At 33.4% G+C, this 27,866-nt stretch overlaps 6 protein-coding genes across 19 annotated transcripts in view; 4 read left to right on the top strand and 2 right to left on the bottom strand.

The window, feature by feature from the left end:
• The window catches only part of LOC105840112 (protein patched), a 42,770-nt gene extending 35,924 nt beyond the window's left edge, over positions 1 to 6,846 (top strand). The window contains exons 7-12 of the mRNA XM_012686891.2: positions 614 to 1,021; positions 1,176 to 1,820; positions 2,103 to 3,296; positions 3,581 to 4,069; positions 4,184 to 4,307; positions 4,949 to 6,846. Coding sequence (XP_012542345.1) covers positions 614 to 1,021; positions 1,176 to 1,820; positions 2,103 to 3,296; positions 3,581 to 4,069; positions 4,184 to 4,307; positions 4,949 to 5,085 — 2,997 coding nt within the window. The 3' untranslated portion in view covers positions 5,086 to 6,846. The remainder of the gene's footprint in view (positions 1 to 613; positions 1,022 to 1,175; positions 1,821 to 2,102; positions 3,297 to 3,580; positions 4,070 to 4,183; positions 4,308 to 4,948) is intronic.
• A 962-nt stretch (positions 6,847 to 7,808) lies between these two features.
• LOC105840109 (splicing factor 3B subunit 4) lies at positions 7,809 to 11,975 on the bottom strand. 5 transcript variants are annotated; one of them, XM_036284250.1, is made up of 4 exons: positions 11,010 to 11,211; positions 9,187 to 9,245; positions 8,876 to 9,051; positions 7,809 to 8,031 (listed from the first exon to the last, which is right to left on the bottom strand). In XM_036284250.1, the coding sequence occupies exons 1-4, from the start codon at positions 11,014 to 11,016 to the stop codon at positions 7,947 to 7,949; spliced, it is 327 nt and encodes a 108-aa protein (XP_036140143.1). In that variant the 5' UTR covers positions 11,017 to 11,211; the 3' UTR covers positions 7,809 to 7,946. The 5 variants fall into 5 exon arrangements, with proteins under 5 accessions (XP_036140143.1, XP_036140142.1, XP_012542338.1 ...); XM_036284249.1 differs by lacking the exon at positions 11,010 to 11,211 and adding an exon at positions 10,632 to 10,733; XM_012686884.3 differs by lacking the exon at positions 11,010 to 11,211 and adding an exon at positions 11,845 to 11,975 and having other exon boundaries at positions 8,876 to 9,245.
• A 432-nt stretch (positions 11,976 to 12,407) lies between these two features.
• Positions 12,408 to 14,338, top strand: LOC105840108 (spindle and kinetochore-associated protein 1). Of its 3 annotated transcripts, none has more exons than XM_012686880.3 (5): positions 12,408 to 12,561; positions 13,023 to 13,140; positions 13,216 to 13,337; positions 13,423 to 13,897; positions 14,020 to 14,338. In XM_012686880.3, the coding sequence occupies exons 2-5, from the start codon at positions 13,029 to 13,031 to the stop codon at positions 14,175 to 14,177; spliced, it is 867 nt and encodes a 288-aa protein (XP_012542334.1). In that variant the 5' UTR covers positions 12,408 to 12,561; positions 13,023 to 13,028; the 3' UTR covers positions 14,178 to 14,338. The 3 variants fall into 3 exon arrangements, with proteins under 3 accessions (XP_012542334.1, XP_012542336.1, XP_012542333.1); XM_012686882.3 differs by having other exon boundaries at positions 12,415 to 12,685; XM_012686879.3 differs by having other exon boundaries at positions 12,415 to 12,750.
• Positions 14,339 to 14,530: 192 nt separating this feature from the next.
• On the top strand, positions 14,531 to 17,683 carry LOC105840113 (zinc finger protein 726). Of its 2 annotated transcripts, none has more exons than XM_012686893.3 (3): positions 14,531 to 14,890; positions 15,163 to 15,435; positions 15,587 to 17,683. In XM_012686893.3, exons 2-3 carry the CDS (start codon positions 15,172 to 15,174, stop codon positions 17,486 to 17,488), a joined length of 2,166 nt encoding a protein of 721 aa, XP_012542347.1. In that variant the 5' UTR covers positions 14,531 to 14,890; positions 15,163 to 15,171; the 3' UTR covers positions 17,489 to 17,683. The 2 variants fall into 2 exon arrangements, with proteins under 2 accessions (XP_012542347.1, XP_012542348.1); XM_012686894.3 differs by having other exon boundaries at positions 14,531 to 15,072.
• A 427-nt stretch (positions 17,684 to 18,110) lies between these two features.
• LOC105840110 (aftiphilin) lies at positions 18,111 to 23,924 on the top strand. Of its 5 annotated transcripts, none has more exons than XM_036283678.1 (8): positions 18,111 to 18,372; positions 18,724 to 18,832; positions 18,937 to 20,828; positions 20,992 to 21,204; positions 21,287 to 21,433; positions 21,510 to 21,570; positions 21,799 to 21,939; positions 22,158 to 23,924. In XM_036283678.1, exons 2-8 carry the CDS (start codon positions 18,733 to 18,735, stop codon positions 22,661 to 22,663), a joined length of 3,060 nt encoding a protein of 1,019 aa, XP_036139571.1. In that variant the 5' UTR covers positions 18,111 to 18,372; positions 18,724 to 18,732; the 3' UTR covers positions 22,664 to 23,924. The 5 variants fall into 5 exon arrangements, with proteins under 5 accessions (XP_036139571.1, XP_036139570.1, XP_012542344.1 ...); XM_036283677.1 differs by having other exon boundaries at positions 18,111 to 18,643; XM_012686889.3 differs by having other exon boundaries at positions 18,112 to 18,341; positions 21,805 to 21,939.
• A 572-nt stretch (positions 23,925 to 24,496) lies between these two features.
• Positions 24,497 to 26,111, bottom strand: LOC105840107 (DNA repair protein XRCC4). Of its 3 annotated transcripts, none has more exons than XM_012686878.3 (3): positions 25,752 to 26,111; positions 25,510 to 25,677; positions 24,497 to 25,321 (listed from the first exon to the last, which is right to left on the bottom strand). In XM_012686878.3, the coding sequence occupies exons 2-3, from the start codon at positions 25,639 to 25,641 to the stop codon at positions 24,566 to 24,568; spliced, it is 888 nt and encodes a 295-aa protein (XP_012542332.1). In that variant the 5' UTR covers positions 25,642 to 25,677; positions 25,752 to 26,111; the 3' UTR covers positions 24,497 to 24,565. The 3 variants fall into 3 exon arrangements, with proteins under 3 accessions (XP_012542332.1, XP_012542331.1, XP_028049996.1); XM_012686877.3 differs by having other exon boundaries at positions 25,510 to 25,651; positions 25,752 to 26,108; XM_028194195.1 differs by lacking the exon at positions 25,752 to 26,111 and having other exon boundaries at positions 25,489 to 25,626.
• Between the last annotated feature and the right edge of the window lie 1,755 nt (positions 26,112 to 27,866).

Below are 27,866 nucleotides of genomic sequence, written 5' to 3'. Positions count from 1 at the left end.
GCTGACAGATAGAAAAAGAATCGCGTTTCTATCTTATTCCTTGCGGTTGAAACGGTTGCCGCTTGTAAAAAAAATCACGGAACTCAATTTAATTTTTAATTGTTATTTTTATTTATTTTTATTATGTGTGTGTATTATTATCGAAATTGAATTAATAATCCAAGAAATCGTTGCTTTGTTCGAAATTGATAGAAATCAATACTAAAACCATATTCAAAAGATTATTTTATCTTTCTAGTTTGCCCGAGTAAAATTTTATTTTTATATAAAAGAATGACCATATACTTATATGCAGAAAATTTTGAAATTTATTTCTTTTCGTGTAACTACACTGAGAAAAAAATGTTAAATTGACTAAATTTTTCAACTGGATTAAATTTCTTCGGTTCAAGTATTTACGCAATTAACTTAAATACATAAAATACTTGAACTTTAATTTAAGTATTTATATATTTGACTGAAATACACAGATAGTTGAATCAAAGAAATTTAATCAAGTTGAAAAATTTAGTCAAATTAACAACTTTTTTTCTTAGTATATGTTGCAACATTTTGCTTAGGACAGCATTTTATTTTTGTATTTTTTTTTAAACATTATTGTTTTCTGTAATAGGTACCTGATGTAGGAGCCGAACTGACAGGTGGCTGCTATGGGTTCGCGGCCAAATACATGCATTGGCCGGAGGAGCTGATAGTCGGCGGCGCCAAACATAACAAGACGGGTCATTTGACTCGCGCGGCCGCGTTACAAACTGTAGTGCAATTGATGGGCGAACGTGAGCTATACGAATTCCTGGCGAACACCTACAGAGTCCATCATATCGATTGGACGCAGGAAAAGGCGGCTAAGGTTCTAGAGACTTGGCAAAGAATGTTCAGCAACGAGGTGAAAAGGCGGGGAGAAATGGACGGGTCAGCGCTGTATAATTTATACGCTTTCAGTACGACAACCATGAATGACATCCTTAGGACGTACAGCAAGGTGTCCATCGGAAAAATCGTAACCGGTGGCATGATTATGGTATGTCTTTCCTAGAAGTAACTCTATGGTTGATTATATATATAAAACTATTTAGAATGATGCCGTAAAATTCGAAAAAGTCTACGCCAAATGTATTACGATTGATTTTATTTACCTATTTTATCGATTCAAAGATTTTATTTTATTTTTCAAGTTGCTATATGCCGCTGTAACCCTCTATCGTTGGAAAGATACGGTGCGTTCGCAAGCCGGAGTGGGAATGGCCGGAGTGATGCTGATTTGCGCTACAGTAGCCGCAGGATTGGGTTTCTGCGCTCTTCTAGGAATTCCATTTAATGCCACCACCACGCAAATAGTGCCATTTCTTGCCCTCGGTCTGGGTGTACATGATATGTTCCTGATGACGCATACGTATGCCGAATTGTCGATAAACGAAGTGCCTAGCAGTGAGCAAACGGGAGTCGTTCTCAAGCGAATTGGTCTGTCAGTGTTATTGACAGGCCTCACCAATGTTGCAACCTTCTTCGCAGCGGCGATAATCCCCATTCCGGCTCTTCGAACGTTCTGCATGCAAGCTGCTATTGTACTCTTGTTCAATCTGGCCGCTATGCTACTGATATTCCCCGCAATGGTCAGTCTGGATCTACGACGTAGGCGTTCTGGCAGGAGGGACATTCTCTGCTGTTGCTTACCGGCGTTACCTAATCGCAAAAAGAATAGGTATTCCGTGAGGTACAACAACACGGTCAAGCAGACAGTCACCAGGGCGATACCGCCTGAGAGACGAGAAACCTGCACGCAGATCTTAACACCGCAAAATGCGCAGAACGAATCCTGGGTATGAAATAAAACATGCATATACATATTGTAGTATATACATCGAATTACATTCTATTTGAAATTATATTGTACAATATTATATTTTAATATTCGATTTATTGAAGATTTAAGAAATTTATTCTGATAAATGATTATTTGATTACACAACTCGAATTCGATAAGAATCAAGAAAGGTTTACTTACGGCTAGCTAAGTAAAACAATATAAAACAATTTGTTTTTTATGTATTTGTATCAAATTTAAATTAGCATTATCTATAAGAATCCCATTTGTGTTGCAGATAGGTGGAAATATTATCGATGTGGATAAACAGTGCACTGAGGAGGACGCGCTGACCGGATGTTCGCAAGATGATTGTTTGAACTTCTCTCTGACGCAATTTGTGTCTCAGCATTACGCATCCTTTATCACTCGACGGACTACCAAAGTGTTCGGCGTAATGTTCCTGATTATTATGGTGGGTGGTGGCTTGTTTGGGGCGGTACGCTTACGTGACGGCTTGGATTTAACCGATTTGGTGCCGCAGAACTCGAATGAGCATGCATTCCTATCTGCTCAGGCCAAGCATTTCGGCTTCTACAGTATGTACGCGATCACCGGCCGAGATTTCGAATATCCGACTAATCAACGATTATTACATGAATATCATGACGCTTTCATGCGGATCAAAAACGTTATCAAGAATGACAATGGTGGTCTCCCTGAATTCTGGCTTGGTTTGTTCCGTGATTGGTTAAAGGGTCTGCAGACGGTGTTTGACAAGGACTACAAGAACGGCTGCATCACCCAAGAGAGATGGTTCCCAAACGCAAGCGACGAAGCGATTTTGGCGTATAAGCTGCTTGTACAGACCGGTCATGTGGACAATCCAATCGACAAGACATTGATTACTCAAGTGCGACTGGTCGATTCAGAAGGTATCATTAATCCACGAGCTTTCTACAATTATCTGAGTGCATGGGCGTCCAATGACGCGCTTGCCTACGGTGCTTCGCAAGCGAATCTGAGGCCCGAACCGCGCCAATGGGTCTACAGTAATGACCATGAGCTCAAGATCCCTAAGAGCATGCCGCTTACGTACGCACAAATGCCGTTTTACTTGCACAGACTCACAAATACACAAGATATCACAGAATTAATCAGTAATGTTCGAGAATTATGCAAAAAGTTTGAAGAACGCGGTCTGCCAAATTTTCCATCCGGTATACCGTTTCTCTTCTGGGAACAGTACATGGATTTGAGGGTGTCTACGGCTATCGCTGTCCTGGCCGCGTTGACTGTGAGCATCTTCGTTGTCGCACTGCTTGTGTTGAATATGTGGGCTGCCGTACTGGTTGGTGCCTCTCTCTTTTGTGTTATCATGCAATTATTAGGGATTATGAGCGTGTTCGGGATCAAATTGAGTGCGGTACCTGCCGTCCTGTTAGTGGTTAGCGTGGGCATAGCTGTTCATTTTATGGTACACATTTGTTTGGTAAGTAACTCGAAAAACTTTATTAATTTGTTTTTAGTTTAATTTTTTGTCCGTTGTTTTGAACATATTCGGTTTATATAAAAAACAATAAAAAACAAACTTTTTTTTAATTAAAAAAAAAATTAAAACGTTTTAGCAATCGTGTTAATTCACCAATTATTACCAATACAGCTAATTGTTGATATATTTATGCATTAACATTTGATTTTGATTGTCTTTTCTGGAATTTTAATATTGTATCGTTATATAATACATATTTTCATTAGTATGTAATTCTTTTTCAGAGTTTCGTCACCAGTGTAGGCAGCAGAGATCGCAGGATGCGCCTAGCTCTGGAACATATGTTTGCTCCAGTTGTTCATAGTGCGTTCACGACACTACTGTCCGTGGTGATGCTTGCCTTCTCGGAATTCAATTTCATAGTCAATTATTTTTTCTTCGTGTTATTCTGCGTTGTCGGCATCAGTCTTGTAAATGGTGTTTTCTTTTTCCCTATTTTGTTGTCCCTGATTGGTCCGTCGGCGGAAGTAATTCCGAACGATCATCCAGATCGTATAGCCACACCAACGCCGCCGGCGTCCCCCATCGTGAGAAGATCTAAGCCACCCACACCACCGAGGAGATCTCACAAAATTGACAACGTCCGGTTGCATGCCGAACCATCGCTGACAACCATCAGCGAAGAGCCCAACTCGTGGCACAGCACGCAAGAGTCCTGTATTATTGTCCACCCGGAACTCAAGGTGGAGACCACGTCTACATGTGGTAATCAGGTGCGTTGAGATTCGCGATTGTTGACCAGCATGAGAGAGCATACTTTCTCCAATAAATTTATCACACTTTTCTGAGCATGACTAACGAGCATGTTCTTTCATTTTGACTAACAGAACTGTAGCGGATCGGATACGAGTGGATCTAGTCGAACATCGCCGATTCCGCCCACGCCACACATCACCACTAAAGTCACCGCAACGGCAAACATCAAAGTCGAAGTTCACACACCATTAACTGGTGAGTACTCATTTTTAAAAATTCTTTAAAAAATTATCCTAAAATATTCCCCTAATATTATTCAAGATTTTAAACTAATTCAAAATGTTTTCTAACTAATGCATGCAACTGTGATTAAATTTTGAATTATTTTATTGTTAATTTTTTATACAGAGAGGTTGTACATTTTGATAATTTCTTTAATATATAGATACAAATTTTTCCAAATTAAAAATTAGAAATTATGTTGAAACCTGTGGACACACACACCCGCGCGCGCGCACACACACATAGTAAAACTCACTCAAAAAGAATGCATATACATGTGATGTTGTAATATATATCTTTAACAAATCATTTTTCGCAGGTTGGAATTAAAAAAACAATATACGTACACATCTTTCTTTTGCTCCATTTGCACCTTGATTTAAAAGAATTATTACTTGAGAATTATTACTATAGCTAATTTCTATAACTTTTTCTAAACAAAAATGTTGCCTTTTTAGTGATATACATATATTTATACATATCTCAATAATACAATAAAAAAGTTAATTACAACATCTACTGAAAACCTATGAAAACTTTAGCACTTATCCAATTTTTTCAAATTAATATGAGAAAATGATTAAAAAAAATGTTTACTTTAATGAAAATTGTAGGTGGAATGGATCGTGAAAAATGCCGGCACTCGGGCAGCAATAGTCGAAGGAGCTCGCGCTGCAGTACGAACGTTAATACTGGGGAGACTTCCAGTTCCAGTTCTGAGCCAGATTCAGACTCTAACGCAAAACACTAATAACAAGTACCGGGGAGACCGGCAGATACTGCTCAAGTACCACGTAAAGCGGGAAAATACAGAAGGCTGACTAGGATAGATTAATAGTTTCCATTATCTCTTCCTGTTTTCCTCCTCTTTCCCCTTCTCTCATCCTTACTCAGTTCCTATCTTTTGTTCTACTTTTTTTTTCCTTAAGTGAGTAATGCAACACGAGTTGTTCTTACTCGGACTTTAAAGACAAGAGTATTATAACGAATCGCATCTTTATAATATATATAGGTACATAAATACTTTTGGAAACAATTTTGTTGCATATTTAATACTTTGCGTTTTGTACATCAAATTTTTTAAAAGTTTTAAATAGTAAAAAGAGAAAATAAATTTTCTCTTTGTAAGGACCAACAATGTATTGGGATAATTTGTTATTAAAAATGAACTATATATTTACAATTTCGCGTATAATAATATACGTGAATTATTGCGACGTTTTAAATTGTTAAACTTCTTCAACCAAGAATTTTTTGTTGAAATGATATAGAAGCAAAAAAAAATACTATTCGATTTCAACGGTATATTGAATGTATGTAATAGTACCAAGGACAATAATGCGTACAACTTAATAAATCAATATATTAGATTATTTTAGATAAATATTATCTAAAATAAATATTTTAGATAAATTTATTTAATTAACGATTTGCGGTGTCTCAAGAGTAATTGTGTCATGTATTACTGATAAGCACATAAGGACTTGTATTCTTTCGAGGTAGAGAAAGAGAATACATGCCAGTGTTCATCGGAGACTGACACCAATGAGTCTGTGTCGGTGAACGTATTCGTAATATTTGCGTAATACATAACGGGAGAAAGCATTTACTATGTATATACATATTTGTTATTTAATTGGAAAGTTAAAGATTTTTAGCTATCACTAGAACGTGATGTTTTTCAAATGTAATCGTGAAATTTCGCGAAAATGACGCTTTATTGTATGACAAAAGCGACAAAATTTCCAGATACTATTTATTTTTTTTTTTACATTAATGACGTGCAGTGTGTATGTATGTGACTACGAGCGACTACGATACTGAATCTCTGAGATCTATTTATTATTTATTTTAATAGTATTCCTTCGGCGTTTTTGCGGGTGTATGTGCGCGAGCGCAATATTTTGTATGCACAAATATATGATGACTTGTAAAAATAATTATTTATATCAGACTATATGAATATACTTTTAGTGCCTTCGACAATAACGGTACTTAATTTAATGGAATATATATTCCTATTCTAATATTCATACCTCTGTGTATAAAATTGTAATATATAGTGTCACAGTGAGATCAATAATCATTGTGATACGCATTGTTACGAAATATGTTACTCGTGAAATTATGTACAATATAAACGAGTATTTCTTATGTCAAGTCAATCATTTTGTATACATATGCGAGATTTGATGTGTGTATTTAAAGTGACGAAAAGCGTCGCGCGAGACGTTTACATTTGTATAAAGTACATGTTGTATAAGCGGATGGGAAAAATAGTCAATATACCTCTAATATACGTATAAATTGTACCATGCCTCTTTTATTTTGCAAATTTCATCGTAAGAATTTAATTATTTTTTATGTAAAGAAGCGGCTACTTGTATTTTTTATTTTATATTTAATTAATATAACCCCATTTTTGTAAATATAAATATTGTAATAAAAAAACATTGCTACTTTTATTGCTATTATGATATCGGCAATCGTAAATAAAGATTGAGATACAAAATTAATTGTATTATTGTAAAGTTTAAATTGCAAAAATTAAATTATTTAAATTGCATTAAAATTATAATTTTTCGTCATGATTTTACGAGTTACTTGGTCTACATGGGTTTCAACTTTCTACGCGAAGCGAGGTCCACCCCCTTGTGCTTACGATCCGACACAAGGTCTGCAATTGTTCTGTTCTACACAGGTTTTCAACTTTTCACGCAGAACTTTTCCGTCATTGTTACTTATTTTATTGTGTTAGATATTTTTTTACTATTTTTTCTGACATTTCTCGCTAAAAACTTCTTCAAAAACCACTTTTGAGAGGCCACAGTTATTGTGAACATTTTCAAATTTATTGACAAGCATTTCTAATGCATTTTATTTTGATTTTTTATTGTCTATTATCCTCCATTATGATCCAATAGTCCTTTATAATAATTCTTAAGAATGCCCTTCCTGATATTTTCAGGTTATTTTTATGTTTAACGTTTACAAAGTTACGTTGGATATATGTATATTACTTTACATAATTACTAAAAATTTTTTCTAAAATTTTTATAAAAAACATTTCACAATTAAGTTGTTCACGTAGATAAAAAATGATCATTCTACATGTAATCCATTTTTAATTAACATTAATTTCTAAGCTTCAAATAACCATAATTTTTAAAATCAATTATAATGTTGATTCTATATACAAAATACATATATATATACTATTGCAAATAACATGAACATAACAAAAAACTAATGAAGACACAACTCATGAATCATACTAAGAAAAGTTAACCAGCTTTTCAATGTTGTTTTGTGGTAAAATAATACAACAGATAAAACCGTATTTTAATCTATTAATTTCTTTCTTTCTTTTAGTTATATTAGGTTTTTATTATTAAATATATAATGTGGATATACAAAGTGCGCGTGCGCATGCACACACAATAAAGGCAAGATATTAGCAATAAGAGACAAATGTATATTTTTCAAAATTCTATTTTATTTTTTTTCATATTTGAAAAACGAAATAATAGTTTTATTATAAGGTTTTTATTTTTGCAGTTACGTTTTCTCCGACTTGTCTAATATTTCTTCAATAGTATGTATCTTTTGTATTTATGAATAAATATTTACTATCTTTACATAGCCGCCTCCATTTCTTCGATAATTTCTCCAACCACGTTGTCCACTGTGATCATAACTAAAAATAAAATTTGCGAATAAACAAATATAAAAATATTTATTCATATCTTTTATACACACATATGTTTGTGTGTATTTTTCAAATTACAACTTTAATCAAAAGTTAGACATGCACATCTATATCTTTTTTCTAACTAGAACATTACATTTCGTAAAGTTAAAGTGACTAAAAATTTGTATCTTACACAAGTACGCATGAATTAAATAAAAAATTTGTAACTTCTATGCTAAAATGCATAAATACAAATGCAGACAATTCCTAAGAGCTCAGTGATGTTAAAAAAAAAATTAATTTATTAACAATCAAGACGTGGAAGCACTCTGTTTATCCCAACATATCCATGCAAACACGAATATGTAAAATAAAAAATTTTTAATCATTGCTTCTGAGTTTTGTGGTAAAATATACAAGTATAAGAACAATGTCTAAAATAAACAATGTTAGAAAAAATTTATTAACAATTGAGTCGGTAGCACTTTGTTTACTACAAAGTATCTGCGCGAACATAAATATAAAAATAAAAAATTTGTAACGTTTGTTTCTGCGTTTTGTTCCAAAATGTAAAAATGAGGGCAATGTCCAAGATAATGTGATGATAGAAAAAAATTTATTAAAATCTCGAATCCTGGAAGAATTTTGTATAGTCTGAAGTACTCATGCACACAAATATTTATAAGTTTTGCATAAAAAAATTATTTTTGTGCAAAAAATTTAAATTTATTTCAAGCACGTTTCATGTGTTGAATTATATTTATGTATGATGATATTAAGGCTAAATGGCGCGCGCAATGTTATGTTCCAGCACAAGATAACATATATAAGAAGTATATAAATAATATACTTTTCTATCTGCTGTTGCTCTTGATGTTGTTGTCTCTGCTGTTGCTGCTGTAACTGTTGCACTTGTAATTGCAATGAATTGAATTGTTCCTGCTGTTTGTTCTGTAACTGTTGCACCTGTAACTGCAATGAATTCAATTGTTTCTGCTGTTGCTTCTGTAGCTGTTGCACCTGTAACTGCAATGAATTCGATTGTTCCTGCAGTTGAAGCTGAATTTGCGTCAAGGACTTTAATACATCCTTTAGTGTCTGTTGCTGTTGTTCCATCAGCGACTGCATTGTAGTCGGTAGTAATTGTAATTGTTGCAATACCTGCTGTTGCTCTTGTATTTGTGACAATTCCTTTAGTACCATCTTTTTATCTTCTTCTTCTAAATATATTACAAAATTAAGAGCTTAGTGTACTTGTAGCTAGTTTCATTTCAATATATTAAATTAGAGTAGAATACAGTATGTTATATTGTAGTAAAGCATTATGATATTTTATTATTATATTATTATATTATCATATGACAATATTACTTTTATCCTGTGCTACATCAAATTATATTATACTGTATTGTTCTATTACACACAACTATGCAAAGGCAATATAAAATGTACAGTTATCCAAAGCTGAAAGGCATGGATTAAATACATATATTACATAACTAAATTTTGAAAAAATTGTTTATCAACAATTAAAATAAATATTAAAACATTTATTTCCATATTGCTATTTTATGTTTGCAATAATAATCTTTATTAATCTTTGCGCTCTAATTTCTCAAATAAATTGTTTCTCATAGAAACTTTTAGACTTATTTTAGAAATATTTCAAGTTAAAAGTGAAACATTTCATCAAAATTATGAAATAGTCTGCAATATTTCTGAGATAACTCTGAAATGGCAAAACATCCATGATTCTTTTATTTAAAATTTTATAAAAAATAAAAGAATATGTCCAATATATAAAAATACAACTACTTAATCATGAAAGTCATAGCTGGATTTGCAATCTAATTAATATAATAAAGGTAAATAACTAAAATTTTTTTAATAAAAAAATGTATTATTATACAGGGCGAGTAAAGTTTAGAAATCCTGAAATATTTAGAAATTATTTTTGTTGAAAACATTAAACAGAAAAGTTTAAAGGTTTTAATCCTTTAACAGCTAATTTTTTTGTATTGGTTATATATATATTTGACACAATAGATCTAAAATCAGATATTATGTAAAAACATTTTTTAGAATTTCCCAATCCTTATAAATTATCCCCAAATAAAAAAAACATTCCTAATGCAAAAAAATGTAATATCTTATTTTTTGGTTGATTATTGGTTTATTATACTCTGAGTTATAGAAACAAGTATTGCAGAACATATATGTATGTTTTTCATAAACTTACAGACCATTACTATTTGTACAAACTACCTCTATATTATAAAAAATATCTGCATTTGAGACATTGAAAGTCAATAATATATATGTATGTTGTTTTGAATTACTTTGAAATAAAAATAAAAATTATTAGTATGTACTGACAATCATTTTTTACCATTATTTGATAATTAAAATTGTTTCATCTTCAGGCTTATATTTACTATTCGTGTGTATGATGTGTGTTCTAATTTTCGCACAATTTAACATACTGTATAGCTGAAAGAATTTAACCTTCATACTAGGTTAAATACTTTTATGTAGCTCTGCCCATTCTTTTCAAAATAAAATAAGAATGGTATCAATAAGTTCACTTTTATAGAAGTTATTGATACCTTTTTCGAAGGTGATATGTATTATATTATATGTACGCATGTGGACAAAAATGGCTGGCCATATAAAAAGTTAGCTGTTCTCGGATTTCTGTAGTGCATATAACGTATTGTATAGAAATTGAAACGCGGCTAACTTTGTATGGCCAGGCATTCCTCACGTGTGTATTAATAATCATTTTGGTATCATTTCGATGCTACGACTTTTTGTACGTCTTTCATCAACTTTACTGTGTGGTAGAGTTCAAAAAAATGTCTGTTCCAACATTTCATGACAATTTGCAGAATTCTTCCAGAATTGTTGTACATAAAATATTGCAAATGATTGAACTCTTTCTGAAAACTTTAATCCATACACCAGTGTGTGGAATTCTAACTAACCTGCCATATTTATCTTCTAAGTCACTAATCTTTAGTCTCTCTACTGTCTAAGTCTACTGTATCAGTACTGATCAGTACGAAATGCGTATCGAATTTCGAAATAAGTTCTTCAATTGTTTTTACACGCCCAATACCGCTACGCATAGAGTCGCTACATTCGCATCTGTTTTTTCGGTAAACAGTTGAACATAGCATTAAATGTGGCGCCAGTGCCACCAGCGCTCCCATTCGTTATTTGTTGACCATAGAGCTTGTATTAATGGAGGGGCCATTGCTATGGCCGGAATTCATAAGTCGAATCTTATTCAAGTTCCAGCTTAAGCACGATCTTGAGACGTCAATGCTGTTATTTCATTGGTTAAGTAAGTCTCAAGTCGGCTCGAAGCTAGACTTAAGACAATAGCTGCGGTCCACTTGACTCTACAAATGCTTCGAAGCGTTTGATTGACCAATCGAAACAAAGATTTTTACGAATTGACCAATCAAAGAATGCTTTGAAACGTTTGTAGCGTCAAGTGGACCGTAGCCAATGCTTGAGCTTAAGATCGGTCTATGGTCGGTATTCATAGTCGAATCTTATTTTAAGATCGTCTCAAGTAATGTCTTAAGATGCTAATACGGCTCTGTGATTGGTTGATGGCATCTTAAGACTGTACTTAAGATAATCTTAAATATAAGAATCGACTATGAATACCGTCCTATGAATCCCGTCCTAGGGCCATGTACAATGGAGAGTCGTAGGCCGTAGCAGTAGTCGTAGAAAATGTCTCCACTTCGTATTGCTTTACTGTTTACAGCCTACAGCAGACATTGAGCCAATTCATTGCGTGCTTACCATGAACGTTGGGGCATTCGGGATTAGTTTTTGGTCGCCTTTCTTTGATGGCCGGCTTGTATGTTATTGCTACGTCGTTTTTATTCTAGACAGCATTGCCGTAGTTTTAGTGCTGTTAAGGCCCTCACACATGAATTGACATATGGTCTGTTCTTTCTAGCTGCACTGTTGCACTGGTGCAATAAGTTAGAATGAGAAAAAATATACTTGTCTTACTTTAACTTATTGCACCGGTGCAATAGTGCAGCTAGAAAGAACAGACCAATAACCATAACGTAAGGTTTTGACGCATCGGATTGGGAGACCATAACCGTAACCTGCCGTAACCGGCTAATTTAAGTACGTGATTGGTTGAAACCTTACTGTTACGGTTATGTCAATTCATGTGTGACGGTCTTTACAGCTAAAACACTCCATTGTAGATGGCCCTTAAGGCCGGATCTACAATAGGTGTAGTAAGCCTTATGCCATAAGAAATTGACCAATTATAATCGAATATGAGAAGAATAATCGAATATAATTGGTTAATTCCTTATTACTTAAGGCTTACTACACCTATTGTAGATCCGGCCTAAACGTAGTCAATGACGCCGTATGTACCAAACGAGTCGCCAAAAATCGCCTTTTACAAAGGAAAATGGTCATGATTGGTCGTAAAAGGAGTGGTAGGAGTGGGAGCAATCAACCGATGTTTCACTAAAATTTAAATTCAACAGGGTGTGTGTGGTTCGTTACGTGTGCTCCGAAAACATTATTTTACATTTTTTGATATAATATCTGATATAATAATTCAATAAAACACAAGGAAAAAAAAGCGATATATTGGAATACCGCGATTGAAGTAGGTTTTTTAGGATTTTCTGTAGAAAGAGGAACTGGAATTGTTGTAAATTTGGTTAAGTTCAGGTATGGCTTGTTGTTCCAACTTCTTGATAAACTTAACTATCAGGTAAATATGTGTCTGCCTTTATTTATTTAGCAAAAATGGAGATGCTTATCTGATAGGTAAGTTTACCAAGAAGTTGGAACAACCAGTCCTATGTCTAATAAACACATCACACATACATAAGGCTATGCCCACACAATTTCCTTACATTAAATATATTTTATATATTCAATACAAGTATAAAATACAAATTTAATATGATATATTTAATTGTCTAATGCAATTTGTGCAGTAAGCTATGCTCGATGAAAATAAACCTGTGAGACAGGATGACGATAATCTGGAAAAGATAATTGATACACAAGCCAAGAGACTGCAAGAACTCAATGCGGCCACAATATTAATAAAAGGTATATTATCATTGTATTTGTTGATTTTTATAGGATAGAGAAAATATTTATCCTAGGGTATTTTACTTTTTATAGGTAAGCAAAATATAAAGGATGAACTTCGGAGAGCATATGAAGAAGTATTACAAATTTCATCTAGTATCTTGGAAACAAAGAAAATGTTACTAAGAATAAATGAACAGAGCTTGCGTTCCAAGGTAAGTGTTAAATTATCTTCAAGAATTTATTTTTATTTAAGATAAAGGATTAAAAATAAATAGAATAAAACTTTTGTTTACAAAGGAATTATTGACATTGATTGATGCTTTGGACAAAAGAATTCTTCATCAAGAAGAGAATGTTCCACCTGAACTTATACAAGGTTACCAGAATGCAACTGTATCCTCCCCTCATATGTTAAAGTGCACTGTAAATTCAATGCACCACCAGTTAACAGCACAAATACCTAGTAGTAGTAAAATAATTGAAAAGCTTAAAAAGACAGATTGTAAAAGAACTCTTTTTAATGAACCAGAAGTATGTCCAACAATACCATTTATTACTTTAGAAGAATTTAATAAAGTGCCTAAATATATTATTGGGAGGCAAACAACTAATAATTTGGATACAATTAATAACTTTATAAGTGCTATTAATCAGACATTAATTGCAAAGTATACAATTTTATCATTAGGCAAAGCTGCTGCTCAAAAAAAAGGTGAAATTAATTTATTTTTACATTATAAGAAGCAGGAATTTGACATCCGAGAAGAAAATGGTAAGTTTTTAGTTTCAATAATTTGTATTGATATACATATGTTGATATAAATAATTATAACAATGTATAAACATTAAATATCATGTAAACACAACTTAATAAATTTTTGAAATAATTTTCAGGATACCTCTACTTTTTCACAGCTGAAGATTTTTATAGACAAACAAAAACAAAGATTGATAAGCCCAAGTTAAATTTGTTAACTGCATTGCGCCATTGCAAACGTTTACGAGAATGTAGGATAAAAAATGATTTACGATATGTAATAATATCAAATTAATTAATATTATTTTTGTATATATAAATATACATGAATATTCATCATGAATTAAAAAATACATTCTAATACTGATATTGTATATTGATGTAACATGGTCAGTAGTTTTAGAATATGAATATGAATATGTGAATGAAATATATGCATAATATATTTCTTGAATATTTATTTGTGAAATATTAATATTTTTATACATGAAATTAAAAGAATCAATGTGTAAATGATTTGCTTTTCTCTTAAAATTTTTTATACATAAATGTAGAAATATAAATAAAAGAATATATATATATATATATAAGTAAAAATATGTAAAGTGTATAAGTTGATTATTTTGTCACCAAAATTATAATTTCTTTTTTATCTTTGATAAGATTAATTTTTTATCAATATTTAAATATTTTAAACTAAATTTAATGGATATTATTTGTCAATTTCTATTAACTTGTATACTATATATGAACCAAATAGAAATTAAATTATACATAACCTCCATATCTTTGCTGTCTTATTTGTATTAATTTGAAGACAATAGAAGCAATAAAGAAACAGTTTCATTTGTTTTTCTGAAGTAACAGGCAATTATTTCTAGTTAGTTAACCAATTTCTTTGTTTGTCTTTGAAGAAGCAATCGTGGTAGCAAGAAAATTCACTATATAAAGAATATTGAGTTTGCCATGAATATTTAAATATTTATGTTCTTTTCAACAAAAGAAAAGGTAAGTCTGTTCTATTTTTATAGTGACATTTCAAGTATTATTCAGTGTATAAAATAATTTTATGATATGATCAATATGTATTATATTTTTGTTTTAGATAGTTTTATTGTTATGTAAAATAAGTAAAAATTGTAGAAATTATAAAATATCAAGTGATATCCCTTGTAATTGATAAAACAATTGTAAAAATCATAATTTTATAATAGTACATATTTTGCGTAAGATAAATATAAAAGGGTTGGATTATTACATTATATGAATTTGATTTACAGTGATAAAATATGTCAAAATCAGAATCAATTAGTACCTTAAGTGATCATGAAGATGATATTGACAATTTGGATGGTTCTTTGATATGGTCTCAAGAGGAGCCACTTTCTTCCAATGAAATATTGGAATTATCAATGCAAGATAAAAAAGAAAGTGGATTGCTTGCTCTCTGTCGATTGTGTGCTGGTCAAACTACTAATCCAATATATATCTATTCTGAATTTGGAGAATCAATGAAATTGGCACATAAAATAAATACATGTTTAAGTGTTAAGGTAAGATATTTTATTAAAATTAATTTTATAAAACATACACACATACACTGTACATGGTGTTCACAAATGTATATATTAACATACTTTTGTCCATGTATACTATGTATAATGCTTATGTAAATATCTGTATTATATGAATGATTTATTGTAGATTAAGAAGACAGACTCATTGCCAAAGCAGCTTTGCTTGAGCTGTGTTGAGAAAGTAAACTGGTATGACAATTTTGACACACAATGCATTAAAGCAGAGGAAGTCCTTTCAACAATACTAAAGGAGAAGCAATCTTTTAACATTTCTAATCAAATCTTTTCTAATCAATCTGATCAATCCTGTCCCTTATGCATAAAAGGCTTCATGAATATATGCGAAGAGACTTTCAAGAACACAAAGGATCAGGAATTATATGAGAATGATATAATTATAGAAAGCAGTGACGAGGAGAATATATTTAATAATGTTAAAGTCAATAACGAAAGTGAAGAAAATTATTCCATCACATTACAATATTTGGGAACTAGTCAGAAATATCTAAAATGTGGAGCATGCATGAATCTTTATCACACCGAGGAGACACTAAACGATCATAAATGTAAGCCCAGTATACAGAATACAACAAAACCGTACAAATGTCTTGTATGTGACAAGACGTTTACTTTTGAGGAACGATTAAACTTTCATATGCAATTTCACAAAGGCGCGAAAGCATTATATTGCGAGATCTGTAAGATAACGTTCGGTAAAGAGCTGAAGTTGTTTTACCACTATAAAAGACAACATTCTAAAGAGATTAGTGTCTCGTGTCTGCAGTGTGGAAAGTTATTCGAGAATCAGGAAGCGCTACGAGTGCACGTTTGCGTCGACGGTAAAAATCGACCTCACATTTGCGAAGTGTGCAACAAAGGATTTTTCGATGGTTACACTCTGAAGCGTCACGTAGTGACGCACCTGCCCGAGAAGCCTTACAAATGCTCGGAGTGCTCAAAGAGCTTTACGCAGAAATCAAGATTGAACAAGCATGTCGCGAGTCACTGCATCATTATTGAGAGCAGCCAGACCGTCTGGAAATGCATCCAATGCGGGGAAGTGTTCATCTCTTGCGATGACGCGGACATTCATTACAAGATAATACACGAGGATAAGATCACGCTGATCGAGGAGCTATCGACATCCAAGCTGTATCATTGCGAGTTTTGCAACAGCCATTTCACCAACGCGGACAACTTAAAGACTCATCAAAAGCGTCACGTTGTCGAAAGACCGTACACTTGTAACACATGCATGGCCACTTACAAATCGTTCGCGGAAGCTGTTTTACACTGGAGGGAACATCCCAGATTGTTCAAAGTTCTCGTCGTCTTCCTATGCGACGTCTGCAACAAGGACATGAAGGAGTTATCCCTGCTGTACAAGCATAAGCAGAACCGGCACGACCGTGCATCCAGATTATCCGAGTCAGGCGACGCAAAATTCATCTGCGAACTCTGCGGGAGTGTATTCGATAAAAGCGAGAATATACAGGATCACGGACGAGATCAATGCTCCAAGTTTCCCTGCGACATTTGTGGCAGTCTGCTGCCTACGGCAAATTCGTTAAACGCACATAAAAGGCGACATAATGGATTGAGGCCGTACGTTTGCAACATCTGCGGAAAAAGTTACACTCAGTCAAGTCACATGTGGACTCATAAGAGATTTCACATGGGCATCAAGCCTTACGCCTGCGAATATTGCGATCAGCGTTTTACGATAAAGCCGGACTTGGCGGATCACGTCAGGAAGAAGCACACGAGGGAGAGGCCGTTCAAGTGCGACGTGTGTAACAAGGCTTTCCTGACTGGGTCCGTGTTTTATCAGCACAGATTAATACATCGTGGCGATCGCAGATACAAGTGCCATTACTGCGAGAAGGCTTTCACCAGAACAGAGGCTTTGAACAACCATATCAAGATACACACCGGGGAAAAGCCGCACTCATGCGACATATGCGGTAGATGCTTCAGACAAAAGGGAGACATGAGGAAACACAGGCGCACTAAGCACGCTTCCGAATAAAACTAATCTTGAAAGGGTTTTCTCAGATATCAACTCGTTATTTTTTTCCATTTGTTTCCATTTTAATCATTATACCAATAAGTAATTAAATACGCACGTAACGGTGTATTTGTGCAAAATAATTTTTACTGTAGTAGATACATATTGATTATCCTACAAGTTTGCTTTTTCAATAAATAATAAAATACAATTAATATTTTACAAAATGTGATATTAAATTATCATAAGCAATAAAAAGAGAGATAAAGACATACAATAATCTATACTACATTATTATTATTATTATTATATGTAATTAATATAATGTAATGTATATGCATGCAAAATATGTTATATGTAACATTTTATATGTAATGCATATTAATATATTAAACATGTAAATTAATAATGTTATAAGAAGTTATATATACATAATAAGATACGAAACATATCATTAAGTAACAGTTTGTACATGTATTAAAGTGTATAACGTTAGATCTTTCCAAAAAATTACTGCTACAAATTATGCATTTATTTTGTATAGCATATAATTTTATATTTACCGCGAACCAATTTTAAACAGCCGCGAGGTGGGCCGGGCCAACGCACGATAGGTGCGTTGCGCACGCGCTAGCGCGTTCTGGAACAGGTGATGCTACATATTTGCGATGTATGATATGATCGCCGTCATCGTGCATCCAATCGTCACGCACGGACGACCTACCGTTGGACGACTCGTTACCTGGCTGTGATAATTCCAGAGATCCGTCGCGCCCATATACGCGGACACGCGCCGCGAGGTGATCACCGAGATGACAGTGTCGAGATAGAATTGTGCCGATAGGCATCGCAAGATCCAGAATTATTGAGCTGGGTACGTGGTGGTAGCAGCCCCGAGAGCGACGGTGAGACCAAAGACGTCGTCGCCGTCGGCGGCGTCGTCATCATTGTCGTCATCGCGTGAGAGCTCCGCTTCGGAACTCCACCTTTCGCTCGGCCACGGGAAAACCCTCCCCGAGTCCGTGTCCGAGAAAGCGACTTAACCTTAACGCGTTTGACATACGGATGTACGCATGGAGTGGAAGGGACGGCGTAGTTGTAAACAAAGCTTGCGTACCCGACCGAAGAGTAGTGAGATGCTGGTCGAATAATTCCGCGTTATCCTAATGAAACGAGGGACTTATCATTTTAAATCTCTCCTTCCCATTCCATTGACATTTGTAGAAGGTAAAATGTGTTGATGTTCTTTAAAACAGGAGAAAACCATGGCTTTCCCACCTTTAGTCAGCTCCACACCACCGCCCTTAGACAACTTCGGAGAGTCCGATGAGGATGAATTTGGAGACTTCACTGGTGGAATAGATGGTACTTATGTATAAATTAATTGCAATTGTGTTTAGCAAAGTCTTAAATCATATTCCATATTGTAGCATGTAATTGTCTTCTAATTGGTAAAATGGTTATTATAGGTTTATCTGTTTCATCAGAGTCCCCACAAAAACTTGTCACTCCGATGCAAACACCAATAGCATCACAGAATATATCTCCTAGAATAAATGGTATTAACGAGTCACCAGTATTGGATAGTTGCTCTAAGATAAACAAAGCTTCAAAATGTGGTGTTATCGATGATCTGTTGATCGTCGAGAAGACGGAGAACAATGTGAGCCACATAAGATTGAAAGATAGAACAGATAATAGTAATGTATTGGAAAATAATTTTCAAGACTCTAGTATAACGGAACACAATATATTAGATTCATCTAGGAGTGGCGAGTCGTGTAATGTTGAGATTAGTAATAGCGTTGATCACGTTTGTACTCGGAATGTTTTAGCTAAGGAAAATTTTGTTGATACAGATATAATTAGTAGCAACAATAGTAGTTTAGCTGATAGTGTAAAAACAGCTAGTGAGCAGGAGGGATCGTCGAATGGTTTGGAGGCAAATGACGAGGTAGAACCCGTGAGTCTAGACTTGGAGGATCCCACGAGTTCGCCGGACATTCTGCAACAATTGGACGATGATTTTTATAATTACGAACAGTTTAAAGATGCCACTGAATGGGACGACGCTGATAAAAAAGTGGATGTAACCATGACGGTTCTGCAGACGGATTATATGAACGATAAGCCTAATTCTATGGATGCGGAATCTAACGTAACGGATGAGATTGAAGAAACTTACGCGCCATACGGCGGGAATGAAATCTGTGTCAATGATACTAACGATAAATCTACCTTCAGTCACGACGAGAGGACAATTTCCAGTTTTGTTACCTCACAGGAACTTAATGTAGATGGTACCAATGTTTTTAGACAACCAGACTGCGAATTCAGTATTCAGTCGAAATATATAGAAATGTACGATGTAATATCTAACACCGAGACGAGTAATGAGAAATCGAGTAGAACTGCAAATAATTCTTTCCGTTTTGATTTTGCTTTCGACGACGATACTGTAAGAGAGGAATCAAATTTAGATGATACATCTGTACATCCACATATTGAAGACATTCACCTTCGAAACTCTAGCAAAAAAAGCGATACGAGTACTTTTCCTAATAATTTCTACGATATAGCTGATGTAAAAAATACTGTACAATCAAAAGAAAACAAATATTTAGCAGTAGAAACGAAAAATCAAACTGTTCAAAAAATAGGTATGAATGAGGCGAGTGAGGAAATTTCCATTTATTCCGAAGAAAAAGAGTCAAGTAACGAAGAGACACGAAAACAGTATATTCCGGAAAACGGTTTTGACGCACACGTTAATTCCAATTTTACAGAATTTATGGAGCATAGGGATTTCGACAATGTATCGGAATTGACAAATAACTACAATTCGATATCCAGTAATGGTACATACGAGACAGTACAAATTCATGATTTACATACATCTCCAGTTGATGCATCTTGTATACAAAAATTTTCACCAATTAAAGAAGCTTCACTGCCATCTACTAATGCATCCCTCGACTGTTTAAAGGCTAAAGTTAATATTACGAGTACCACAAGCAAAGATAGTGCCACATATAAAAACGAAAATTCTGTAATATATTTTAGCGATGGTGAATTTTATGATTTTCACTTACAAGTGATTGAACCAACAGCAACCGAAGCACAAGAGAATAGCTGTCCTGGATTCAATAGTCCTGGTGCAAATAATGAGGATGATGATTTTGGCGATTTTACCAATTTTTCAAACACAACGGTAGAATTGAAATCTGATGATACGAAGGAACTGAAGGTACCTGAGGACGATGATTTTGGAGATTTTAGTAATTTCGAAATGTCAACGGATGTAGTAGAAACACAACAGTTTAGTTTAAAAAAATCTATATGTCGGATAGAAAATAAGAATGTGAGTTTAGGAATGTTTATATAAAATAAGATTGCTAGCAGTAGTTTAGTAGAGTAACCAGTGCGTTGCTTTTATTTAGATTCTTAGTCTTGCATTATACATAAATAATATAATTTAATATCTTTTGATATATATAATTTATAATCAAAAATTAAAATTTCAGGCCGCGAATAAAATAGAAGATATAATAACAAACATGTTTCCTATAGTTTCTGAACATAATAAAGTTGAATTGAAAGCCTTAATAGATAAGATGGATAAAATTTGGAAGAATGTGAAGAGCGTGGAAGAAACCAATGCTCTTACTTATCAATGGGCGAACAGTAGTAGTAACAACGTTCTTTTGAATGCTCTTGGCATCGATTCCCGGAATATTGTAAGTATGCATAATAATTTCCTCATTAAAATATTTTACACATTTATAAAAAAAGAGTAATATTTATAATGTGAAATTAAAGCTGTTTGGACCGAGATGGAATCCGAATATACCGAGGTTTGCTGCAAATCTTGGTTTTACTCCATTAGAGCCAATTAAAGCTACTGCTGAACCTCAACAGTCTTCTGCAGCCAGTATCAGCAAGATGCAGGGTACAGCTTGTTCAGATGTAAGTTGAAGCTTTATTTCTACAAAGTACGTGTAAGTATGTAAATATATATTAATAAATAATTGTAATGTATTAGGAAGTACCTGCCGCCCAATTTGATTGGAATAGTTCTGGCCTTGTAAATCCTCTAGATGCTAGTAAGTATTTATTGTAATTGCATGTTTGATAGTTAAGATATTGCATTAAAGAAAAAAATGCTATATGTCTCATATTTTGCTAAATGATCATTACCACATATAACAAAGTAGAGAAACAGAATATTTTCTCGAATAAATATTCTGTATTTAAAAGTAGAATGGTGTTGTCTTATAACATAAGGATCAAGTGTGTGTTGAATTTTGTCCTAAATGTTGCAAAAAATAACGATACAGGTGGTGGTGGTGGGTTATCCGCTCTTCTGCCTCTGGATTTGTTGTGTCCATTTGACCCTCTACTAACACCCCATTGCTCCACACATTCCGAATCCTATCATCAGTCATCTTGCTCAACGAACTCCGTTTATCACTGTAAGTGCTCAAGCTATAATCTGTAATGTCTTTGTCTTTGCACATGCATATACGTTCTTAATTCTTGTTTCAAATAGACAGATATCTTTTCTAAACGTATATTAGACGTATATCAAGTATCAAGTAGATTCCATTGTTTAATTTTAAGCATTTATAATATTTTTAAAATTATTCCATACATCCATTAGTTACTTAATCAATTTTTATTATTAATACAGATCAATCAGAAGCAGTTGTACAAGAATTAAGTAGTCAATCCGTGAAATCGCAAAATTTATCTGAATTGACGAGCAGTTCACTAAAACAGCAAAAACTATCTCAGACATCCAAAATAATAGAACCATTGCCAGGACCCTGTACAGTGGAATGGAAGAAGTCGGAGTCAGATTTCGGAGTCAAACAGAAAAGCAATCCATCGCATCGAGCATTGAGAAGTGTCCCTCTGACCAACAATAAGTCATTTTCAGTAAGCAATAATACCTCCAGGGTACAAGAGTATCATAGAAAGGTAGTGGTAGGTAAAAAAGAGAATACGCAAGGTGCGGAACACGTGGTCATGGACCGATATGGTCGACCAATGACTGTGCAAGCCGAGACCGTGAAAGTTTTGAATCAATTACCGGATTTGTCATTTTTGAATGCGAGAACTTTGCTGTTCAATCGCGAGCAGAGGCAAATTGTACCGGATCTGGGCGCTATGATAAATCGGAAGATGCCTGGCTGAGTAACATCGGTCTGAATGCGAGTTTGAAAGGGCAAACGCGATAGGAAACTTCCCAGAGAATCTGTTGCGAGGTGGATGTTTCTAAATGACTCATACAATCAAAATGTACTTCTGCTACCTTTCAAACCTGTGTTCAGACCAACCTTTGATCCAACTTTGGCTCTTCCACATCAGGAAAGGGTAAAAAGACGTCACGTGTGAAAGACACTGTCCTACATTAATCTATTCGCTTGCGGCACCGAGCAATGCACTTCGACATTCCGAATCGTCATTGTTTTGTGATTTTATAGCGCTACTGGTATTGTTACTGAACCTTTGAAAGTCTTTACTTTGTTGCGCAATTGTAATTTAACGTTGTACCGATCGTTTCGGAAATTATGGCACATTTATTTCGTTAACTCAACAGTTGTATAATCTTTGTTAAGGCCATTTTACATTGGTCATAGTAGTAAGAAGTAAGCATTAAGTAGGCCAATCACTATCGATTATTTTTGAATCGTAAAAAAAAATGGGTCAATTTGCTTACTATTTACTTACAACTACTGCTACAGCCATTGTAGAATAGCCCTTAAAGATGGTTTTACGTCCTTAATTAGATATAAGAGCTCACACATTCGGCCATATTCTAGTCTACAGTCTTTAATAATTACGTTTTATATATTATATATTAAAAGAGATTTATTCGAGATGTTTGTTTTCGACGATAATTGCGGGCAATTGAGCAGCGCTGGAGTATTACATTTCCGCTTATATTTCAAATTTGTAGTTTATTCATATTTCAAAAATTTACCTAATATTCTGGAACTACTTTTGGATAAATAAACCTGAATATTTACCTTATACATTCAAGGAACCGCGCGTACTTTGTACGATGTTTATCTGTTACAATTTCAAACAATCATATTCCCACAATCAGTCATATAGAGAATACATACATAAATACATACACACACTTTAACTATCCCAAGTAAAAACTATATACTAATTGTAAGTCAATTATCGTAGATTGACGAGATTGATATTTGTAATGAAATCGTCGAGTGATACGTTTATCAAATTCGCTTGATGCTTTTATTGCACATTTTAAATTTCTACTGTGAAACATGATGTACTTAATTATGTAAATTTCGGCATTTGCATATTGATTATTAGAACGATAAATATTATTATTACTATTATTCGTTATTTATGAATGATAACATTGTAATATATATTTTATGTAAAATATATTGTGGATAACATTAACACATAGGCAATCTAATTGTTGTTAATCTTTTAAATCCATTTTTACAATCATGTGAGTTTTAAAATCCTGAATCTTTTTTCTAATCCTTTTGTGTATAATCAATTTAAATGACAATTTAAACATTTAAAGATGCAAAGCAATTCATCATACAATTGATTTTTAATTGTTTTGTAATCAAGTATAAAATTCACAAAATACTGGTTAAAACTCCATAATTGTTTCTGTATCAAAATACTTTTTTATTAAATATTTATTTTATACATTCTATTGTTTTATAAAAAAATATTCTCATTGTCAAAATATACAAAATAAGTCAATATATTCATTATATATTAAGTAATTAATACTTAGTTGTAATGTACACAAAATACATAGCCAATTGTTCTCATGTATTAAAATACAATTAAATTTTATTCTAATATATTATCGATTATTATCAATATATTATTGCATAATCGATTTGTTTTAATATAATCCTTTTAAAACATTAGACTAGAACATTTTAATTTATTTTAAATCGAATATGTGCACACTAGTAATCTTTTATATAAAATTTTTTATAAAAAATAATTCGATAAACAATTATATAATTTAAAACATTGCATAATTTTTTTCTTTTAAGTATAAGGAAGAAAATACAATATATTACTTTACTATTAGGAAAATATATCCTCTTCGGATTCTTCTGAGCTGTTAGGGATTTGTTTGAATTTTACTATATCAGGAATGTTTATATTTTGTAAAGTTAAATTGCCTCTACTTGTAGAAGGCTTAGGACTTGTATCTTCACTAGAGGAGGAACTCGTACATCTCTTAAGATTTTTCTTTGGTGTTGCTTCTTGTTCACTTTCATAATCCATCTTGTCTTTCATAGTCTTAGAAGATTCAGTATTATGTATTTTCTTACTTTCTATTTCTGATTCCTCGCTTTCATCATCAGTAGTTTCATCGTACACCGATTTGGTTGTTTTTTTGGTATTATCTAGAGCCTGCTTGAGCTCCCTAATTTTTTTCTTCTTTGTATTTAAAAGTGTAAGAAATTTCATGTAAAGATCTTTCTCCATAGTAATTTTTACATTTATCATTTCTTCTATATCTGTGATCAGTTTTGTATTAGCTTTGTTCAGACGCTCGTTTTCGCTCTCTAGTGTCAATGCTTGCTCCTGACACTTTTGATAAAGTTCTAACGATTTTTTTAAAGTGTCAGAAAGAATTAATATATTTGAAAGAGAGTGCACAGCAATTTTTCCACGAGTGAGGATATTTTGTTGTTTCCATGTGAATGTATCGTCTTGCAAAAAGAACTGTATGTCAGCATTTTTACCAGAGAATGCGTCTTTTGTTTTCTCCAGATATGTTTTAAAAGATTCGTCCAAGTGATTTAGAAAGTAGTTGGCATTCTCTACATGCATCTGAAACATTAAGTTAATTGTCAATACATAACACTTGCCAGCTTCTAACCAGTGATACTTCAATTTTGTGATAAATAAGTTGTAGGATTGTTTATTCTGAAATTTTGTTTCATATATATATATATATATATATATATATATATATATATTGTAAATATTAAACATACATTATTCTATACATTATATACCTCGCCACTTAACGGTACTGTACTTGATCTCAACACTATAATTTTAAAACATGTATCCTCCCATTCTGTGTACAGTGTAAAATCGGTCTTGTCGACTTGATTCACGAGCTGACTTACGCTCACGTTAATCATGGTGTTCCCTCTTGGTAATCCAAAACAGGTGCGAGCCAAAAGAAAGAAAGTTCACAAGAAACATTTGATATGTGCAATCATGTGTCGAGGAAGATTTTTTATCAACTTACTGGGTTAAGAATATAACATTCTCGTCAGAGAGGAAAATACTGTTCCATTAATTAAATAAGTTTGTAATATATAGGTACTGCAGTAATTCAGAACTATTTATTAAAAATTGATAATGTGCTCGCGAGCATAATCGTGTGTCGAGGAAGATTTTGTCAACTTATTGGGTTAAGAACATAAAATTCTCGTCAGAAAGGAAAATACTGTCCATCAATTAAGTTTGTAATATATAGGTACTGCAGTAATTCAGAACTATTTATTAAAAATTTATAATGTGCTCGTGAGCACATTACAGGTTAGCGGCGTGATCATAGGCCTGTTTTTTTTTCGTTGCACTGCTGCACTAGTGCAATAAGTTAAAATGAGAAAAAATATATTTGTCTTACTCTAACTTGTTGCACCAGTGCAGCAATACAGCGAAAAAGAACAAGTCACATGATGTAAGAGAATAACTAACACACACGCGCAGGTGCCTCTACCGCGAGTGCCGCGACACCTCACAAGTGTATTAATTTTTTAACTTAAAAAAATTTTTAATTAAAAAAATAATACGTATATGATTAAATATAAAAACTGAAGTTATATTACATCTATGCAATTTTTATTAATTACATTAATATTAATTCTCACTAAAAGTAGCGTCATTAATGATGATAGAGTAAAATTAATAAATTAATTAATAGTGAAATATATTTGAAACGATTAATTAAAAAAGATTAATTAAATCCAACAAGAGAAGTTTGAGAGAAATACTTTTAAAATTCATTCAAAACTGTCCGCACGTCATTTCCGGTGAATATATTCGCTAGATAAAATAAAAACTTGTGATGCGAGCAGTGTATTATAATAATTAATACTGTTTGATATGTTATTTAATTATGCAGACACAGATCTTTAAAACGCCGTAAGTTATTTCTGGTCTCGCCAACATACATTTTTGTTACAATAAATTTAAAAGTTAAATTAATAAAATCTATTTTGGCTGCGTTCCAATGTTCACTGCCACTAAAAATCTATAGTTTACGTCACATGTACTGTAGATTTTCAGTACTGACAGCAACTGACAGTAAATATCGCAACGCAACTTACGCAACCCCTTTCTTATAGGATAAACTAGAGTAGAAGATCAGTCGCATGTGAGAGCGCGTGGTGATCGGACGGGAGAGGTGTGATAGCTTACAAACGGCGCCACGCAATTTAGTAGAAATACGACCAGCCCTTATCAGGGCTAAAAGAGAGGTGATAAAATCCCTGAAAAGGGTAATAAAGCCTAAAAAAGAGAAAGTGTCACGAAAATCCGACACGTTTAAAGGATTGGAAAGAAGTGTGCTCAAGTTCCCGGTAAAGAGAATAGAACTTTCGAGAATGAAGCCTGCGCAAGCGCCGCGGAACAAAGAGAACAAAGACAAGGAGGATGAGAACACCGCGAAACGCGGCAATACTAAAAGCGAAGAAATAGAAGCTAAAGCAAAGAGCTCAATAGTGAAAAGTGATCTATCTAAAGAAAGTGTAGAAAAAATAATAGGTGTGAGCCCAAGTAAGGAGGAAAAAATAGATCTAACCTATAGTGATAATAGCAGTAACGAGGACCGCATGGATGTGGAATCTGAGGAAAGGCGAAAGAATAAGAAAAGTGCCGGAAAAAGAAAGAGGCAAGACAAAGAAGAAAAAAAAGAACAGGAAGAAATAAAACAAAGGAAAATTCGAGCAATAGAAGATACAGGAAAAAGTGACGAAATGAATACAACAACCGATTCAATATCATCAAGAGACGATGAACTACATCAAACGGCTCTAGATACAACAGCATCGTCCACTACGTACTTTACAGACGATGAACCAAAAAAAGAAACAGTTTATTGTAGAAACGGTAAGATCCTGTATAATTATGGAGGACACGATCCACAAGCAAACAAAAAAGAAGAAAAAAACTTTAAGGCAGGACATAAAGGGGACTGCGTAATATCGGTAAGACTTAGGCAAGAAAGTATGGAAAAACGAGGTAAGATTAATTGCTTTAAAATTCTCAATACATTAGCAAAAGAAGACATAAAGCCAGAAACCTTTATAAAAACCGGATTTAGAACTGCTGATTTACACTACCTTGGCATTGATAA

This window comes from Monomorium pharaonis, chromosome 3 (genome assembly GCF_013373865.1).
Source record: "Monomorium pharaonis isolate MP-MQ-018 chromosome 3, ASM1337386v2, whole genome shotgun sequence".
Lineage (NCBI taxonomy): Eukaryota > Metazoa > Arthropoda > Insecta > Hymenoptera > Formicidae > Monomorium > Monomorium pharaonis.
Note: the sequence above shows the minus strand (reverse complement) of the source record. Positions and strands in the feature narration are given on the sequence as shown.